This window comes from Antedon bifida, chromosome 3, assembly GCF_963402885.1.
Source record: "Antedon bifida chromosome 3, ecAntBifi1.1, whole genome shotgun sequence".
Classification (NCBI taxonomy): Eukaryota; Metazoa; Echinodermata; class Crinoidea; order Comatulida; family Antedonidae; genus Antedon; species Antedon bifida.
The window spans coordinates 14,040,713-14,062,788 of NC_136228.1; the positions used below are offsets into that span (position 1 = coordinate 14,040,713).

Genomic DNA, 22,076 nt, shown 5'->3' on the forward strand with positions numbered 1-22,076 from the left:
ACATCATATGTTACATAGATAATTAATGAAAATGATTTTACAATTCAAGTCAGCTCAGAAATCAATAGTTACATGTTAATTTTTTTTATCATTTTTCCAACATGTTAATTTAGGTCATGTTTGCGGTCTGCACATCAATTTCAAGTCTCTAGTTTCCTGACAAAAATCAAAACGCTGACTGGTGGACTAATATAAAAAGACCATAACTAGAAAATTGGGGCAAGTCTAAGTAAAAATATACAATACACTGTAAATGTACAAGAACATTGTTAACATGACATAATTATTATTATTTCAATGTTTTTGTTGACTGAATTGAATTGGTGTGGGATGGGGTATAGTCTACAGTAGGCCAATGTGTTTTGAAAATTAGTTGATAATTACAATTATTACAATAAATATAAACATCATCAGTCTGTGAAAAGATTTTTTGAAACAAAAAATGAGCGACTCAGTTTTATACTGTATGCATAAAACCTGTAATTGTAACGCAAACTCAAAAATGTCTTTTTGATATGCACTCCCATATTAAAACATAATTTTTCTAACCTTAATTTGTCTAAAAAAGGAACTGAACTTAGACATGGATATGTACAGTACATGTAACCTATTTCACATGACAAAGAACTTTCAGTATTAAAATACCTTGTTCAGTCTATTCTGCCTTGTATTGTGAATTGTTACTCCATCCATCCCATTGCCGACCCATTCTCATGTTTGTTTTCCACTAATACGCTACAGCATTGTATGCTAAAATCCTAACTGTTCAGACACAAAATGTATCATTGTCATATGCTAAAACACCATCAGTGTGAAAAGGGCTTAACATTCTTAGCATCTCAAAGTTTAAGATGCTAAGAATGTTGGGCTTAACAAACCACACGACATACAGTACTTACGCTTGATAGATGAACCAAAATACCATGTTTTGGCTACTGTTTATTCAATATACTAAACCAAAATATATTGTTATTGTATTATTGTTTATTGATATGACTAGCTTTTTATTAACCTTCATATTATTACAAAAAGTAAAACTAGCCTAAAATGTAAATTTGCTGTAATGAAATAAAAACAAATGATATAACTCACACTAATGAATTAAAATTACACAATCATGGTTAAATGCATGTCTGCAACAAATCCTCCATCCACTGGTCCAGCAATGGGATTGTACAGCTCTACATCAAAGGACGCTACCAGCCTACAAGGTGTTTATTGTTATGCAAAGTGCCAACACCCTCTTTGCCGCGTTCTGTATGTCACATGACTTCCTAATCAGTCTTGCATGTCAGCCTATTCAATAGAAAATAAAAGATTTTATATAACAGAGAGCAACTCACCATACAGTTTTTGATGATATGGTCTATTGGAAATTAATAGTCACTTGCGTGTCTAAACCTGAAAAACAACAATGACTGAAAATTGTCCTGGGGTTTTCCAGCCAAGGTGAAAGTGCACCTTCAACAAAGGCTAAGCAAACACACATCATCACATTACTTTTTTTCTGTGTAATTTATCCTATATTATATAATAAATTATTTTATTTATTAAAACCACAAAATGTTTGTCAACTATCAATGCATGTTACATTTGTTAATCGAAGGAAACTTATACATCCAAATCTGCATTAGTATGAAGAGTGCTCTAAGTCTAAGCCATGAAAAAATGTTTTACTGACTAATTCAGATAAAATAATTGCATAATGAAATTTTTCAGTTTTATTTTGTGAGGTAACAGTGCACAATCTAACACACACAAAACAACACAATCCTTTGTAGTATACTGTAGATTAGAAATACTAATATTCTTTTAAACAAATTAAACTTTTAAGGCACAATAAATCATATGGATTCCTTTGGTGCACTAATCCAAAAACGTCTTCCGCACGATATTGTTCCTATTCTAAGTGCATGGAGGAAACTACTTTTTTTCACATTTATACTTGTAAAATCTTTATCTCGCATAGTATACATTAGTTCTCATACTATGTTGAAGCTAAGGTATTGTACTTTCTGACTATGTATTTAAAAAATTAATTTTTGATAGCTGGAAATCGCGAATTTACATTAAACATACCCTGTCCCGGCCAAAAAACAGCCGATTCCTGTGTGAAATTCGCGTTTTTCGCTGATGTATAGTTCTGAAATCGCCACAACTTTGAACAGCGTCCTCTTAAAACTTAGTTCTTTTAACATCGTAGTCTCCTATACAGTGGCTTTCTAACCATATAAAATTTTTTTTGATTGGATGATGGTGAAACCCGCGAAAATTTGATTACTAAACAGCATATTTTTGGGAAATTCCGCGCGAAATTCTCTTATGTGTACTATTGGCCTGTGTTTGATACCCAAATGTGAGTATATTCTGCTTATTTTAATTACAATTTTTTAATCAATATTGTAGTTAAAGTCATATAAAATAATTCTGTGTAATTTTTTTAGAGAAAATACGAAATAATACCACCTAAATAGTCTATAAGCTACTAGCCCTTTTAAGTGTATACAAAAATTTCGCATCAGCCATTGTCTAACATAGGCTAGGCTAGGCTGGATTGACAGCGGGTTATTCCATTTTATCAAAGGGAAATATAATGAACATAAGTAGGCAATAATTATGTTTCTTCTTAGTAAAGTTAGAATTAATATATCTAAGGGACTATTTAACAGTGATTTGGACTATATATATGACCTTTTTATACAATTTTTATTATATACATATATACATACCGTATAGTATTAATTTGAATGCTCATTATATATCTTGTATTGGCTATATACAAATTAAAAATTAACTATAGGCCTCTTCTATAGTTAAACAAGTATTATTTGGTCTTACTGTAGTAGTGGTTTTTTATTTCATATAGAAATGAAACTCCGACAGAAGAAAACCATCAACTACCTTCGGCTACACGAGGGATCACAAAGTAAATCAATATCTTCTAAATCAACAACAAAAAGGTGGTCTACATCAAAGCTATGGCGATATGAAGTGATCGAAGAAAGTGGTGATCAAGTTAAAGTCCATTGGATAGGCTGGCCAAATTCCTATGACCAGTGGATTTCAAATGAAAGTGTTGTGGACGTGCCAGATGCAGTAGAAAATGCTGATGCATTTAGTCATTTTACTAGACAGTTGTACATTCAGGTACTGTAGATACTATTATAATTAAATAATGGATAATTTATTTTAATAATTGATATTCTACAGACTGTATTATTATTTAATTGCATTCTGTATATTTATTATAAAAAAATAATAGAAATTAAAAAAACGTTCATTAAATTATTGTTCCTCAGATTCAGGAGCAGTTGAGTGTTGCAAGAAGAACCGATTCCCAAATCAATTTTGCAATTCCGACACAAAAAGAAGTTTTTGAAGATTTCTGTCACAAAGCTGCATTAGAAGAATCATCATCTTGTTTCCGAATTTCTAACAAAGAGCTCATTACTGAACTTCTCGGCCAAGATTGGGATTTTCGAATTTCAAATGAGGCAGGCGATCATGCCAAAATTAACTTAGAAACTTTAACATTCCGTTTATATGAACGTAACCCCTTAGTTACATACACTAGGTCTTTCAAGAAGCGACTAGTTCACCGGGGTTACAACCTTGTTGTTAAATTTGTTAAAGATTATGGGAACATTTTGGATTTGTAAGTTGTGGCTCTGATTTTTTTTATAATTTAAATTTTAATTTGTATTTTAATTGTATCTCATTCTCCGTTAATTATAACATTCATAATGAATTCTTCTACTAGTTCAGACGACTTGGTTCTTTCCCTTAACAGGTATAATTTATACATGTTAACTCTCTCATATTGTCCTGATAAATCAACAAAATCTTTTAATTTTTCTGTTACAAAAAATATTCTTACCCAAATTCTTTCCTCAGAAAATATCTCTCTTGATATTATTGACTGGGATAATCTATGTCAACAGTTACTCAGTGGTATAAGGGTGATGCTAAGTAAATTAAAAACAGAAACCAAAAAAGGAGGTCACTGTACTAAAAAATTACTAACTAAGTGGAAAAGTAGTGATTTAAACTTGAAACTAGGGGGAGCAAAGCGTAAATTAGAAAATCAGATTGGTATCGAAAAGAAAAGACGAAAGATATGCGAGATAGAGTGTGCTAAAAAAAAGGATGTTATTAAGAAATTAGAAAGACAAAATAAACAAATTGCTAAGAAGCTTGTTAATAAAACGAAAAGACAATTACGAAAGCAAGGATCAAAAAAGTATGCTAAAAGACATATCAAATACATGAAAAAAAATTTAGCTGAGACAGCCAATGCCACAGTTTCATTATTACAATCTCTTGATTTAAAGGTAACAACTTTGTGCTTAGCAGATAAATTTGGCAACAAAGTTGAATTAAAATGTGATTCGGACATCCAAAAGCAAAACAAAATCACTGTGGAGAAGGCCCTGTATTTAAAAGACACATTATGTATTTCTGATCGAAGCTACAAGCAGCTTTCAAAAAACTGTAATCAACTCCCACGCTTAAAAAATGTAAGAAAATGTTCTGAAGAAATTAATTCAATGTTTTCTATTTATACCTTTGATGATATGATAGGTGCATGGGAACCATTGAATAATAAAATTACATTTCTAATAGATCAAATTTCAAAAGACAAATGTGACGACCCTATACCTAACCATATTGGTATTAAGATTAGTGGGGATGGTACTCGTATTGGAAAACGAATTCACTGTGTGAATATTACTTTCAGAGTGATATATGGAAATTATCTAAGTGATGAACAGATTTTGGCAATGGTGCGAAAGCCAGAAAAATATAAATTTCTGTGTAAAATTTTTAATCCTATTGTAGCAAACTTGATTAATACAATTACTATCAATAACAATAACATACCTTTGAAATATTATTTGGGAGCCGATATGAAATTCCTAAATGAAATGATGGGAATGGGTGCATGCAGTAGCAAGTACAGTTGTTTATGGTGCAAATGTCCAAGCAATGAACGGTATATACACACAAAGATTTGGTCAATGACAGACACCACACAGGGTGCTCGTACAGTAGATGAAATAACAAAACTCAGTTCACAATCAAAAACTAAAAATATGAGTTGTGTTGCTCCACCTATTCTACCTTTTATTTCTGTTTCTAATGTTATTCCAGATCCACTGCATTTATTTTTAAGGATATCTGATCAATTAGTCCTGCAACTGATTCAAATATTACGGCATAAAGATAATGTTGGAAAAAATGTAAAAGTTGTTGACATGTCAAAGTGTAAAAACATTTCTGCATTTGAACATTTTATTAATAGTCTTTCAATTCCTTGGTCTTTCTATACTACCAAAGAGTCTAATCAAATTCAGTTTCGAGATTTTACAGGCCCAGAACACATAAAAATTCAAAAAAACATCAATTTTGACACGCTTATTTCGTGGCACCCAAAATGTGATTGCATTAAATGGCTTTGGGAAGAGTTCACAAACATTATAAGTTTAATGAAAACAGATGGTGTAGATCCTCAGGTTGTAGACACTCGTGCAAGAGACTGGGTTTGTAATTACTCCAAGACATTTCAAGCAAAAGATGTAACACCCTATATGCATGTATTTATGAATCATCTTTCGCAATCACTTACATTACACGGCCAAATCAACAATTTCAGTCAACAAGCCATGGAAAAACTAAATGACAAAATCACATCCCTTTTCTTTCGATCATCTAACCACAGGAATACAGAAGCCTTTGTGCAAGTTATGCAAAAGCAAAATAGAATTTCATATTTAAACAAATTGTGCAAGGATGACATCAAATTCTATGTAAATTGTAAAAGGTGTGGTCAGGTAGGACATAATAGGCGTACCTGTCAACAAAATCAATTATGATTTAGAAATAGTGTGTATATATGCATTATTTTTGCAAAACGACAAAAATTGAAGAGAATGCAACTTTAATGTGTGCTTTATTTATTTGTTTTGCAAATAGTATAGTATTATAATATGCAAACTGTTTTATTTTTATTATAATGTATGTTACATGACAGTTACCAGACTAGTATAATTGCATGAAAGGAAAACTTTTATGCTTTTATTATCAGTTTAGAAAATTATAAGCCAAATATTCATATTTATATATTATTTAACTGTAGTAAACTGCAAATTTAAGATTAGGGTATAAAGAAGTAATCCCGAGTAGTTTAGATTTTATAAACAATTTTAATATACTTAGTGAATGATAAAAAAAAACATATATTTGTATTTGTATTATATATATTTAACTATATTAAACTGCATGTTGAATACTCAGGTAAAGAGTTAATCCACAGTCCAGATTTTATATAAACAATTTTAATATTGGCCTACTTAGTAAATGATAAAAAAAAAAAATTATATTTATATATATTTAACTGTAGTAAACTGCATAAATACTTACTTTTGAGTATAATTTAGATTTTATATTAAAATAATTATATATACTTATATTATTTGAATGATAAAAAAACCAACTGAAATTTATATAATGTAGTACTGTACTAGATTGTATCCGCATTATTTGAAAATAAAGCTGTATTTATACAGTAATACTCATTGATATTGACTCATAGCACTGTGGTTGTTTCTATAAAGTTTGAATTGAAACTGGCCTACTGTTTATTTGCAATTCAATTGACCTTATAAACAATTTACCTATTTTGAGAATGGAATAGTCTAAACAGTACGCTGCTCAGCAGAATATTTGTGTCTGTGTGCACTGATCCGTGACGAGTGCCAAAATAGCTGTTTTCTGAATTGTCCTTTTTCGCTAAAAGGAATCCATATGTAATGTCAATAAAAACAAAAAAGAAAAAGTATTTTTGACGGTGTAACTGTAAACTGAATTCAGATTTACAGTAGCCATAGTACAGCACCTACAATTATCCTACTTGACATATAAAATGTGTATTTAGGATGTTCACAACTTTATGTCCTTTCCAAAGGATGAGGTAATCATAAGACAACATCAAGTTGACAATTTTACCACACAATTGATATATGATAATAGATGACAGATACTTGTCGTACACATACTATCACAAATCACAAATCTGATAATGTAATAATAGTTAATGCACACAATTGTGACAAATACTGTATCATAAATGTATAGTGGCATTCATCCTCTGAGTTGAGGAAATTCAGATATGGCATGTACTGTACTCACAGCAGCCACAGTGCATGGTCTACAATACCAAGTCAATCAACACACTGTGAGATGATCCCTTATTACACTTTTTATATAGTGTACCAATTTCTTTATCACACCATGGACCTATAAATCAGATAGGTCCATGATCATACTCTATGTGCATTGCAAGTTCTCAAATTGTTAAAATAAATTTCAGTATTAAATAGAAAAGTTCAGTAGTTTTTTACGCATCACGTCAAACTTTACAGTGCATTGTAGTTCTTTGATGCATCATGAAAACGAAAGACTGCATTTTCTGAAAATGAAAGACCACAACGCTGTGTTTGTTTGAATGCTTGTTGCGAGATCAGGGAAACCCCATGGAAGGCCTGTTTGTTATGTGGTGACACCAGTATAGAAACGACGTCAACTCATTTCTGATTGGTTGGTTAAAAAGCTTACATATAATATATTTTTTCTCCATTCACTATAAAGTAAAACCCGATTCAACCAACGAAATGGATGGCTCAGTGTATTGACGAGGGTATAGCCCCAGAGGCATTGGTTGCAGGGTCGACTCTCTGCTTGTCAATTTTTTGTTCTACTTTTATTGTGGGTTTTAAAAAAAATGTTAACCCTGATCTTCTCAATGAGTCGAGCATTAACGTTAAAACATCCTCATCCATGTGTTTACGTTCGTCTGAGGACCAATCCAATGCAGTTAACATTTGTTCTCTAACTAAACAGCAAGTTGTGGAGACTCCCTCCCTGCCTTCTACTACTCTACTAGGCCTACTATAGTACTATAGAAGTAGTAGGCCTAGCTAGGGTTAAAAGCCTAGGCCTTTGTTAGCTAGAGCATGGCTAGAGAGGTAGGGCCTGTCACGCCAAATGAGGTACCGCTGCCAAATGAGGTACCGCACTTAATTTGGCGTCTAAGGCGCCAAATTAGGTACTATTGCAAAATGAAGTTCTATTGTCATTTTTTAAAATACAGTTTATATAAAACAATCATATTTAAGCCAGTATTAAACTACAATATGTATTATGTGTTGTTACGCCTGTTATTAGATCACCATTACATTAAATTAAATATAAAGCAGAAAATAGTTATCCTTTTTTGATTTTCGTCGAATAGATCGAAGCGGAAGTGCTTCGGTCATGGTCCGCAAATTATATGATACGCCGTGTGTGCCAAAATCTTTTTACTGCTTTTTAGTTGTGCTGCAGTGCAGATTGTCTGTGATCAAGCAGAATCTGAGGATTTACCTGTGCTTGGGGGTCTGTCTATCAAGGTACAACATTTCGACGAAGCCAATTTAATATTTTCATTTTTTTAAATATCTGTAGAATGCGTCGTCATTTATTCTGAAGCTAATACTGTAGGCCTATATACCGTAATCAGGCGGTATTAAGGCTAGTTCACGTACAGTAGAATTCACGTAGAATTATGTGGTGTTGTTGCTTGATTGTAAATTTCCCAGATTCTTCATTAGAAAAGAACTGATATTAAGGTTAATTCTGGAACTGATATTAAGGAGTTTTTAGAACAGATATTAAGATGTCCTCTATAAACGGAGTCCTCACAAACTCATATAAGAGGTCCTCTTGTGAAATCAGGTTCCCGTCGAATTTATTTCAGCTAAGTAGCTAAATTATCATGGATTTTGTACCCACCATTCCATCGATAGCTTTTTTTCTCTCTTTTGTGTCGCAAACATATTATTTAACACATTTGTTAATTCCCAATGTCGTTACAATTCATCAGTAATATTTTTACATTTATCAATTCCGTATTTTACCTCCTATTTCATTAATGTTCATATTTTTCTATACACTTGACAATGATCATCATTATCATCTATATCTCGTTTTAAAATATTTTACACATAAAGAATTTGTGAGATTTTCATTTGTTTGTTTTCATTTTACAACCCGGATTATACAATGTAATTTATATACAAGATGAAACGAAATAAAATCAGATCAGTACCACCTGTAACTCGTATCACAGTGAATTCCTTTTCTGATAATCGTAGCAAATTAGAAATTATATTAGCATAATAGTATTTCTTAAAACTAACCATTTTTCTATACTTGTTTCTTTATTGTTATATGTTTCACCGTGATTCAATGTTATATAGCATATTGCTTTTAAATATAAATAGTGAAGGCTGCAAATGTGTAAATATAGGCCTAATCTACTATTCCATCGATATAGCTAATTAACTGTATGTCAATAAATAATATATTAACTTGATTACAGTAGCATCCCACTCTCATCACCCCACAAAGTATAACAGTGCATGCATGTTCCAAATTATGTACGACGTATAATTGATGGAACGAACAACCGAGATGAAAATAACGCATGCAATCTCCATTGCAAAATTAGGTTCCATTTAAGTATAAATTCTAATATTCCCGACCTCAAAATAATTAGTGTTATAACTAACTGTATTTAGCTTCCTAGAATTTCGTCCACCCCTCCAAACGTGTTTCCAACATCGTATCAAACAAGGTGACCGACTTCATTGCAAAATTAGGTTCCATTGCATTATTGCGAATTTAAGGTTGTTCCCCCGACTTCGAAGTAATACTTGCTTAGAATTTCGCTCAAACTTTTTTCCCACATTGTAATATGATCTGAACAAACGACTTTATTGCAAAATTACGTTCAATTGTTTGCGAATTCACGTTGTGTTCCCAACCTTAAAATAACTCATGTATTTAGCTTGCTTAGAATTTCGCTCACCACATTCCCGTCCAAACATTTTCTCACATCGATATGAACAAATGAGATGACGACTTCATTGCAAAATTAGGTTCAATTATTTGCGAATTCACGTGCTTTTTTCCAACCTCAAAATAAGTATCATGTATTTAGCTTGCTTAGAATTTCGCTCACCCCATATTTCATCCAAAGTTTTTTCCCACATCATATGAACAAGATGACACGACTTCATTGCACAATTATGATCTATTATTGCGAATTTATGTTCAAATGTTCCCGATATCAAGGTAAAAAGTACCAGCTGAATAAAATATCTCTAACATATTGCAAAATTAGTCTCTATTATTGGGAATGTTTCCGACATCAAAGATTGTTAAAACTTGATGAAAATGCCATTAGGATTGGTGAATTAATTAGTTAATTACCATTATTTATTTATTGTGATATGCATGTTCAACTGTTACCTTCTATTACGGTACGTGACATGAAAAGATTGATAACAAAAGAGAACAACGCAATATCTCAAAATTTGGTTTCATTATCTATTTATGTTCTAAATGTTTCCGACCTTATGAGTTATTGTTTTGATGAAACAATCTGATGAATTTCCCCTCGAAGTAGGGCCTACCTGTAGCCTGGCATCCCTTATTTATTTATTATAGGTCACACACACACACGTGTAACAAATGAGATGATGAAATTATAACAAATATCTAACTAACAATTTGCGACTTAGGTTCGCCATTATTCCGAATTTATGTTTTAATGTTTCAGACATCAAAGTAAATATAGTGTTATACTGTAGGTATAATAAGTGAAATAAATGTGATCATGTAACTCATATTCTTAAAGAACTTATAAATAAAAAACATAAATAACATTATACATTTTAAAAAAACGGAATTGATTAAAAATGAAACTAAAAGGTTAGGAAACTGTATAGTTAAGCAATGTTAAACAAAAAAATATATACAATATACGGTAATCAATAGAATAACGGGATACATTCATATTCAACGAATAATCATTTTAATTTGAAAACATAAACATAGAAATTCATAAAAACGAACAAAATAGTAACGGGAATAATGTACCGACGAAAGGAACGTCAAATCAAAATATTACTAGGAAATAATGCAGAAATGGAGTCCCATAACTCAAACAATCAACGTTTTAGCGCTAAAGGCAAATTGTCCCAGACCATGTCCGCATAACATGCAGACGTGACTTCAGACACTTCCCTTTGGCGCTAAAACGAGTAGTCTTCTTTTCCAGCTGCTTAGAAAGGGGTCGGTAGGCTTCCCATCATGAATGTCGAGTTTTCTATATTTTTCGATGGCAGTACCTTTCGTTTTTTACACTAAAATCGTAAATTTTCGTCGTATGTTTCAGTTATAATGGTTTAATTTCATACAATGAATAAAGATTATTAGGTTAGAAATAGTTAAAAAAAGAAAAGTTAATAATTTTCAGTTTGTGTTTATTTGGAAATAAATAATATCAATATTTAATAACACGATTAGCTCGCCAGAAACGTGCTGCCAAATTAAGTGACCTAGCCTTGTGCGATACAGACCACGCGCACCTCATTTGGCAATGTCACTTCATTTGGCGTTACAGGGCCTGCCCCAGCTACTGTAGGCCTAGGCCTACTAACTACTAGCAATGGGAATCCCTAGCATTTTTAGCAATATAGAGTATTATTAGGCCTAGCCTAGCTAACTAAGGCCTAGCCTAGGATACGAATATAAGATCCAAAGAATTAAAAGAAGCAAGACCTGCCATTAAAATAATGCAGTATAAATAATTCCGTATGATAATAATAAAACAAAAACTTACTTCTTGTGTTTGACATTTTTCGCGGCCTAACATGCGAGTGGTTTGTGTGGGGGGAGGGGGGTGAATAAACTTTATTTTTTATAGAGGGCGCAATCACCATTTGTGTATGTAACATAACATAATCGCTGTGTAATATCATAGAGATATTATAGTGAACTATAATATCTCTATGGTAATATCGAAGAACTTTATTAATATTACTTTCTGGATTGGTGAAATGGATATTATTATTCCTATAATATTGTTAGAATCTACCCCACCCCAAGTTTTTAATTCATTAGTATTTATTAACAAATATATAAACACCATTTGTGTACGTAACATTACATAAACACTGAATTGAGCTTTAATTTACAAAATTTAATTAAAAGTGAAAACCCCTTTTCAAATCATTTCAACAAACAGACATAAAATGTATTCATAACAAATATAATTTAGTACTGTACAAAAAAATTGAACACTACTGTATAAACAATTCATCGAACATTAATTTAGATTTAAGCATTGTTTGTTTAACAATCGGATCAAATAAACAGAAATAGAGAAGTGGTGTTTAGTAGCACAGTGAGATTTAACAAAGTATGGTAAGGGAAGGATTAGAGGGTGCAAGGATTAATTCTGTACTTCCGTTTTGGTCTCATTTGCATGTGTTTGTCCCGTTTTGTTTTTGTAATTTTGCATATAAAAAGCATTAATCATGGACCTATAGATGTAATTTATAGTCCATGCAAAATTAATTTAAAAACTATATAATTAACTGGTTCTCTGAAATAAAACAAAATTGGAAGACTTTCCAACTACTTCCAGTTGCAGGGTATTTTGCCTCTTTATTTTTAATATTCAAACTTTGTTCATTTACTGTACTTAGAAAAGGAAGAAAAAAAAATTATATTAATTACAATAAGCCAAACTTTACTCAAAATGCAGATTTAAGCATGAAAACATTGACATTGAAAAATTTAAATTAAAAACATATTTTATAATGACAGTTCACACAGACTGATAAATTTCTACATCATTAATAGTTATCATTATCAATTGTACCTGTAAACAACTGCAGCTTGCGGTTTAAATTATCCACAATAAATTGTGTGGAAAATATGACTGTCTTCAGAAAATACAAACCTACATTAAACTGAATCTTACATGATCCATAGATTTCAACTGCCTCGTTTTCTGCAAGATTGTCCTACTGCTAAATGATACCGATATTTCATCACTGTATGGACGGATGTATTTATCGTTAAATTCAAAATTTAAAAAGCATTTTATCAATTATTGTTAGAATTGATAACTGTAATCTCACCACCCCCCCCCCCCCCCACCCCCTTTAAGCTTGATAGTTATTTCAGAAGGGGTCCTCAACATAACAATGTAAAAAATAAAAATTTACACAGACAAATATTAATTTATACAGTATAACAATATTTATATTTATAATTTAAGATATATTAAAATTCTTTACAAATATATATATATTTAAATAATTGCTTATTAATATTGTCTTGGTCACAATACACTTAGATTGTCATGTGTATAATTATTACATGATTTCTTGATTTAAAATATAATCACTGTTATTATCATTGTTGACAATACAAACAATTTCAACATTATCAGTATCATTCTTAGCACCAACAAAAACATATCAAATATATATTTGACCAAATGTTTTCATTTAACACATTCTTATCAACATAGCTGCAACATACACTAATGAAAACACAATGAGATTGTAGAGGAATTTAACTAATTACAGTGTTTCAATATTTGAAGAAAAAAACATTTTTAATATGTGTGCTAATTATGTACAACTTTCAGGTATCTAAACTGTAAATATAAAAAAATAGTATGTATGTCTGTCTGTTTGTCCGTCCACTTTCCATTCAATTTTGAAATAGTAAGAGCAATTGGTTTGTATCAGCAAATACAAACCTACATTAAACTGAATCTTACATGATCCATAGATTTCAACTGCCTCATTTCTGTGGGGTTGTCCTACTGCTATACCGATATTTCATCATTGTATGGACGGGTGTATTTATCGCAACGGCAGAATGAAATAATTGCTAAATTAAATTCAAAATTTAAAAGCATTTTATCAATTATTGTTCGAATTGATAACTGTAGTCTCACCCCTCCCCCCACCCCCTTTAAGCTTGATAGTTGTTTCAGAAGGGGTCCTCAACATAACAATGTAAAAAATAGTAATTTACACAGATAAATATTAATTTATACAGTATAACAATATTTATATTTATAATTTAAGATGTATTAAAATTCTTTACAAATATATATATATATTTTAATAATTGCTTATTAATATTGTAGATTTAATTATATATTATTACAATATCTTAAAAATCTTTTTAAAAATTATGTACAATTAATGGTAATTATATAAGTTTATATATAAGGATTTAAAATTAACAACAAATCTATATTATAAGTGAGAGAGTTTGTACGTTTGTTTGTCGGTTTCGTTATACAAATACTTTTTCATACGTAGCAGGGTATCAAAATGACCGCAATTGTACCGGGAAGGATCTAAACTATTTTTTACCATCTTGAATCACCATCTTGAATCCAAGTTAGAGGCCAAAATGGGGTCAAAATGCTTCACTTTTCTCCACTTATAATATTTGTTCGACAAAATGACCACAATTGTACTGGGAATGTTTTAAACTATATTTCAACATTATCTGCCATCTTGGATCCAGGGGCAAAAATATGGTGAAAATGCCCCACTTTTCCCCAATTTTGATGTTTGTTTCTGCTCGTAATACATATGGGGTATCAAAATTACCGCAATGAATTGTAGTAGAAACTTTTTTAAGTATTTTAACTATCCTTGGGAAGCGGTTGGGAGTTTGGAGTGGGGGTGTAGGCTTATCCAGGGAATGTTTTAAACTACATTTGAAAACTTTGGGAATGATGGCTCAACATAATTGTACTGGAAACACATCACCCCATTACGGGTTGTGTTGGGAGGGGAGGGGCGGAGATACTGGCGTTAATAAGGTACAACATGATTGGAATTGTACTGGGAACAGTAACTACATTTTAACTGTCCTGGGGAGGTGTTAAGGTTTGTTGATTGTGGCTGGGATGGGGAGAGGATAAAGAAGGCTGGGGCAGAGGTAATTCAAAATTAAATATTTTAATCATTAGCCAATATTACACCTATTCATTTACACAGTTTGCAAAGTACTTAAACCATAGGCCTATCATAGCTATATATCGCTCGCTTGGTCTCTCACTATGAAGTTGTTGAATTGAAATTTATACTGGGAAGGATTTGATTGAAGAGGGGTGGAGGTTGGTGAGTATAGAGAGATATGGCCTTCAGGGGTTATGAGGTATCAAATTGATCGGAATTGTACTGAAAAGGTTTTAAACTAAATTTGATAAGAAATACCGTTAACCTGTTTTCTTTAATGATGTTGATATATTAAAGCTGAGAGTATTCTACTAAGAAGGTATCACTTGTTTAATTTTTAAAGATGGCATATTAAAAAGTATGGTTTATTGCGGTATGTAATAATCTATCTGTATCAAAGTGGTTTTGGACCAAGCGACCGGAAGATTTATTCATGTGAAAAGATACAAAAGGTTTGATGATGTAGTTAGGTGCGTATTAGGATGAGATGCAATATTCAACATTGCTGCCGGGTCACAACCTGTACATGGGGCCTGTGGGGATCATAACATAGGGGGGTAAAAATGCATTTATTCATGTGAAGCGATACATGGATAAACTTTTTTGGATATCATTCGCAGTGGGCTACTAATGATTACATCACCAATGACAGTAACTTTATCCTGTACATAAGCTCAGACAGCAACCCTAAAGATCCGCAGTTTCCCCCTATTCGGCTATATACTCGGCGCGTACGTCGTAGGTTCAACTGTCGGACTAGAACTGATAATAGTAAAATGCTGCTACAACAACAACGACCTTTTAAAAAGTTATACTTATTTATGTTGGCACTAAGTATAGGTATTGAGAATGACAAAAACTCGAATGAATGAACTTTTACATACTCAGGATGTGCACATCAGGATGTGCGCATGAACAATACAGATAACAAGGGATTTTTCACTAGTGGGGGGAAATTCTACACCTCAGAACGATTCCGGACAAGTTAAGCCAGTATAGGATCCGACTGTGGCTACTTAAAATGGAGTCGCTGCAATCAATGAGAAATTACAAGGATTCTGATTCCTGAATTCATGGAGATTGTAAACTTTCAACAGAATATTCCCGTAGGCCTATATTCTTGGATATAGAAATTTGTCGAAATCAAGTCTCACATCTGTAGAAAAGCTAAAGCACATCGAACCAGAGGCATTGGATATCCTAAAGGCTGGTGCTTTCTCGACCAGAAGAACCACAAAGACATACTCCAGAAGTGCAATCGATATATCCCTAGAGCAAACGGTTAACAGGGACGCCGCATCTTCGGCAAGTGGAATAACCTCTTTTGCTAATTCGGCTAGCGCATTTCGCCGTTGGTGTGTTTGTCTTACTCAACGTAGTATGGCTGTATCTGAGATGAAGGATATGTGTGGAACGGGATAACCGCGATGTAAATAATCTACAAGGCATGCTACACAACACATGTAATCCGTTTGCCGTTGAAGCACCAACCAAATTGGTCAACATTGCCACAGGAAAGTCTGCTAATCCGGATACCCGTTCGTATCTACTCGATACACTGCAGCGAGGAGCAAAGCTGAGGCATGTATTTCACAAGGAGTGTGTAGCAGACGACACAAGATTATTGAAGACGGTCAACCGTGTAAAGGTTCGAAATTTTGCTGCTGCAAACATGAAGATCAAACCATCTAAAGACAAAAAGGCTCTTGTAGCTGCTGAGGGTGTTCGTGACGCATTTGGATATTTACTTTCAATGACTACCATTGATTTACACCAGGTCCTGTGCTTCCCTATCACTGATATACCGCTTTCAATCGAACATACTGATGGTACTCCGACAAAAACAGAGAAGGCAACGCTTACCAAGATTTTAGAGTCGGAAATACCAAATCAAAATGACATCCCAGATCCGGTGATCGACGCAACACTTTTCGATGGTGGACTTGTACTTCATGAAATTTTGGCGCGACACAATTCATCCACATATGGAAAAATAATTACAGATATCATGATCAAGGTATGCTCAGCTGCTGGAAATTCTGTCCATCTACTTCTAGACAAGTATGTTACTCCATCTATAAAAGATGCATAAGAGAGGAGCGGAAGAAACCGGGTCCACGTTCACAATAACCGGGGCGGTGCAACAACAACACAAGAAAGGTATGGAGCTGCTAAAAAATGGGGAATTTAAAGACGCATTTGCCCAGTACATTCTACGTGAGATAACAAACCTGCATTATGCAGAGATTGTTGGGAGAAAGACGTTATATGTATCGTATGGTGGAAAGTGCGTCAGACTTAGTCGGGAAGACGAACCAACAGCATTTCAAGGGGACCATGAAGAGGCAGACACGCTGCTAGCATTCCACGCTTATCTAACTGACGGGAACTTAAAGATCCGATCATCGGATACAGATGTCCTCGTCGTTCTAATAGGTCTTGCAGCAAAAAGACAAGGTACTATCCTAATGGACTATGGGTCGGCAAACAACCGACGTATGATTAATGTGTCAGCAGTGTCCAGAGATCTCGAAGAGAAGCAGGAGGGATTAAGTGAGGCGCTCATTGCATTTCACGCACTCACTGAGTGTGATTTCACTTCGGCATTTTACCGCAAAGGCAAGTCAATCCCATTTACATATTTAGTGAAGGACAAGAAACATGTTGCTGCATTGCGATGACAGGATGGACAAACCCGCAGTCACTGCCTATGTACATGCAAGATATATGGGTTTAAAAGCATGAACAGTACTAATGAGGCCAGGTACCAATCGTTTCGCAAAATGACAACTGGAAAGAAGAAAGTCAAGAAGATCAACTGTTCGTCATTGCCACCATGTGAAATCACACTCACCCAGCATCTGTTGAGGGCAAATTATGTATCTATTATGTGGAGACACGCTCATACTCCTCAGCCAACACAAAACCTACACCCACTAAACTATGGATGGGTTTTGATAATGGTGATGGAAGGTATGTACCTAAATGGTTTGATGGAAATGCTCTACCAGATACGTTGACTAGTGATCCACACTCGGAACACATTATGGATAAGTAACGATATTTAATTTGGTCCTGAGTATGTTGCATTTTATCAGATATCACTGTCTAATGTTAGTACAGTAACAATTTTAAATTTGACTTGGGCAGCTATAGTAAAATGATGTGCAATAATCGATACAGTAGTCGATCCATTATGGATAAGTAACGATATTTAATTTGGTCCCGACTATGTTGCATTTTATCAGATATCACTGTCTAATGTTAGTACAGTAACAATTTTAAATTTGACTTGGGCAGCTATAGTAAAATGATGTGCAGTAATCAATAAAGTAGTCGATCCATTATGGATAAGTAACGATATTTAATTCGATTCAGTTTGTTGCGTTTTATCAGATATCACTTTCTTATGTTAGTTAGTAAAATAATGTGCAATAATCAATTCAGTAGTCGATCCATTGTGGATAAGTAACGATATTTAATTTGGTCCAGTATTATTAATGTTGCCTTTATCAGATATCACTGTCTAATGTTAGTACAGTAACAATTAAAAATTTGACTTTGGTTCAGTTAAAGTAAAACAATGTGCAGTAAGTAATCGATACAGTAGTCGATCCATTATGGACAAGTAACGATGTTTAAAATGTTGGCAAATTAAGTTTTTTGTTGGTTTTTATCAGTCTAATTCACATGAAAACGGTTACTTTTTTTTATTTAAATTGAGTTAAAAACACAGTAATAGTGTGCAATCGATAGTCTAATCTATACCTTACCAATTCTCTAAGTGATTATGTTGAATTCGAACTATTATTTACTTTACTATTATGTTATGTTATGTTAAAAAATGTTGCAAATTTAGATTTCGTTGCCTTTTTTCATATAGACATATCACTTGTGTCTAGTGTGTAATTAAAACAATATTTAAATCGCGTTATAATAATAATGTACAATAATCGGTACCGGTGTCGATCATTATGAGTGTAATTATTTAGTTTATCTGAAAAATATCCTTAAAATTATATTATTTTGATCGAAATAATGATTTTGATATAATATTGATTGTTCAAAATGTTACCCTAAAATACAAATCTGCTGTTGGTTATTTTAAGTGTTTTTATTGGTGTTATTATTCCAAAATAAAGATATATTTCAATTATAAAATAAAAGTCACTCGTTATTGTGAATGTGTTTGTATTATCAACATTGTTGATCACGAATGGATGATTCATACTTCATGGATAAACCCATTTTGGGCGAGTTCCTAAGAGTTTGATGTTTGATGATTTGGTACAGGAAAAAACTGCTCTCTTTATTGTTTTAGCATTCTACTGTGTATTTATTGTCAGTCCGAGTCTGTATCACGTATTTCTAACTCAGCTGAACGCCATAAGACGACATACGCGCCGAGTATATAGCCGAATAGGGGGAAACTGCGGACCTTTAGGGCTGCTGTCTGAGCTTATGTACAGGATAAAGTTGCTGTCATTGGTGATATAATCATTAGTAGCCCACTGCGAATGATATCCAAAAAAGTTTATCCTTGTGTAGCTTCACATGAATAAATGCATTTTTACCCCCCTATGTTATGATCCCCACAGGCCCCATGTACAGGCTGTGACCCGGCAGCAATGTCGAATATTGCATCTCGCCCTAATACGCACCTAACTACATCATCAAACCTTTTGTATCTTTTTACATGAATAAATCTTCCGGGCACCCGGTCTATTTACGACATAACTCAGATTTCTTTAGGTATTCATATGGCCTGGTGCGCAGTGAAACAGGCTATATTATTTGTGGTACTAAGATAGAATTCCATCATTGAAAAAATAGACATTTTTTCAATAATGATGCATCACAATATGTCCTCTTGATAAATTTTTCTCAAAACATAGAGCCCAAATAAATGAACCAACAGTAACCAATACTATTTCCAATGCTTATATGCCAATACCACAACTACAATACAACAAATTATCAAGCCACAGTTCTCTGAAAGAAAAAGGGAAAAAAAAAAATTGATTTAAACACCTTTAATTTTTTTGTGTGAGCTTTCAAGATTTTACAGTTTTATTATTATTTTTTTTGTGTTTATTAAATTTGAAAATCAAAATCTACAATTACTACTTTTATATTTGTTGGAACTTAATTATTTTGTTTATAGCTATAAAAGTGAAAAAAATACATTTCTTTGATTTGCCGCATTTCAATTTTTTAAGACTCTTAACTTGATTTGATTTTATTCGGTTTCAACATAAGACTAAGGAAATTACCTTTGGCAAATGTCTGTATGCTTTCTTTCAGGCTAGAAATAAAAATGTATATGTACACATTAGTAAAACTATAATAAGGATAACAGACTCGTAAGCAGGAGGGTTTTTATGGTTCTAGCAACCCCTCCCCACTCCCTTTTTTACAGTATTATTATCAAAATTAAGAAATGCAAGGAGCAATTGGTACCATGATGGCTATGTGAAAAGAATCCCCTTCAATAAGGGGATCAATAAATTATGACTTAAATATCATACATTTGTATGTGTTTTGAGCTTCTTTTTAAAATATTTTATTGCAGAAAGCAACACATATACATCAAAGTTCAGTTATCTTTGTAATACGGGAGAATATAAAACCAGGAGCATGTTAGTTCAGGAGACAAGTATAAATATGTGAGTCTGTCGGCCAAAACGGAAGTGTGGCATGTATCTTACTGAAATTGAAAATATTGGTAGGACAAAAGGTCCGTTAAGTTTATGCAGAATGTAATTCTATATAAAACCAGGATTGTTTCATTATTATTATTTGGTGGTTGGGTTTAAAAGTTCTTTTGATGTTTGTTATTCTTGATTTTGTGTAAAATTGTTTCAACACTATTTTTATGGTTAAACTTTATGGTTGTATTAACAGGTTATGTTATTAATATATACAAATGAACTGATAGACACACAAGTGATAGTAATAATATTCGTTCCAGACTATCACCTCAGGGCATACAATTAACTAGCAGGGTGTTGGTTTATCTCTATACTATTGGAGAGTATAAATAAACAGTATAGATACTGTGATAAATGCGCCACTCATTATACTACTTACCTGTCATTTTCTGGCGACTGCAGATCTGAAATGAGTATCAGTATTAAGAATTAAATATCACAAGCATCATAAACCCAATTTTTTCTCTACCAACGGCCAATTTTCCCAGATAGAGGGGACAGCAAATACTTAGTTGAGCCCAGAAGCCTATTTTTCAAAGATGTTGACAGCTTCACAGAGAGCTTTGACCAATCATAATTTTTTTTTTTTTTTTAATTTCCAAACCCAACCAACAGCAAAAGAAATTTGCCAATAATCTGTTGTTCAATTTATAGAGTAAGCATATCAAAATAAGATTAACAATATGTTCTTTGATGAAATATAAACTGTTCTATTTACATTGGATTGAGAACTATCTCTTATTTTTAAGTTTGTTGATAATACATTGCTGACCATTAAATGAATATGTTTTGTTTGAGTGATCAAAGTACGGTGACCTGTAAGTGTCACAGCAACTTATATATAAATATCACGACAGTATTTATGCAGATATTGTTTAGTGTATCAGCTTTTATTCTTGACTAATAATAAAAGACATGGTCTTTTAAAGATTAGTTAAATAAGTTATTTACCTTATCAATTTTACTATAAAATCACATTTTAAGTTATTTTATTTTAACAAGTATAATACAACTAATATTTTATGAGACTCACCACTCTCTGGTTCAGGTTTAGTTTCCTGTTCCACTACTTGTGTTTGAAATTCATCACTAAGAGTATCTGATGAATACAATGGAAATTGCTTTGTCACTTCTGGGCAATAAAAACATTCAGAAAAGACAGTTATTGTTGGCATACTAAGGTTGAACAGTATATTAAAGGCCAGCTTTAAGACAGGGCTTTTGATTTTGTTTATATAATTGTGTTTAAATACAGTATGTTCATCATTTTCTATTGTTGAACTTTGCAATTGACTTGACTTGTGTCACTGTTGAGTGGTGATGAAATAAAATAAAAAGTAAATTGATTTATGATCCTTAACTCACCACTCTTTGCTTCAAGTTTTGTTTCCTGTTCCACTACTTGTGTTTGAATAAGAGTATCTGATGGAACCGATGGAAATTGCTTTGTCACTTCTGGGCAATAAAAACATTCAGAAAA

At 32.7% G+C, this 22,076-nt stretch overlaps 1 protein-coding gene across 1 annotated transcript; it reads left to right on the forward strand.

Annotated features, from left to right (window-relative positions):
* Positions 1-3,919: 3,919 nt before the first annotated feature.
* On the forward strand, positions 3,920-5,873 carry LOC144838164 (uncharacterized). Its single transcript, XM_078693524.1, has one exon. The coding sequence runs from the start codon at positions 3,963-3,965 to the stop codon at positions 5,871-5,873; it is 1,911 nt and encodes a 636-aa protein (XP_078549650.1). The 5' UTR covers positions 3,920-3,962.
* The last annotated feature ends 16,203 nt before the right edge of the window (positions 5,874-22,076 follow it).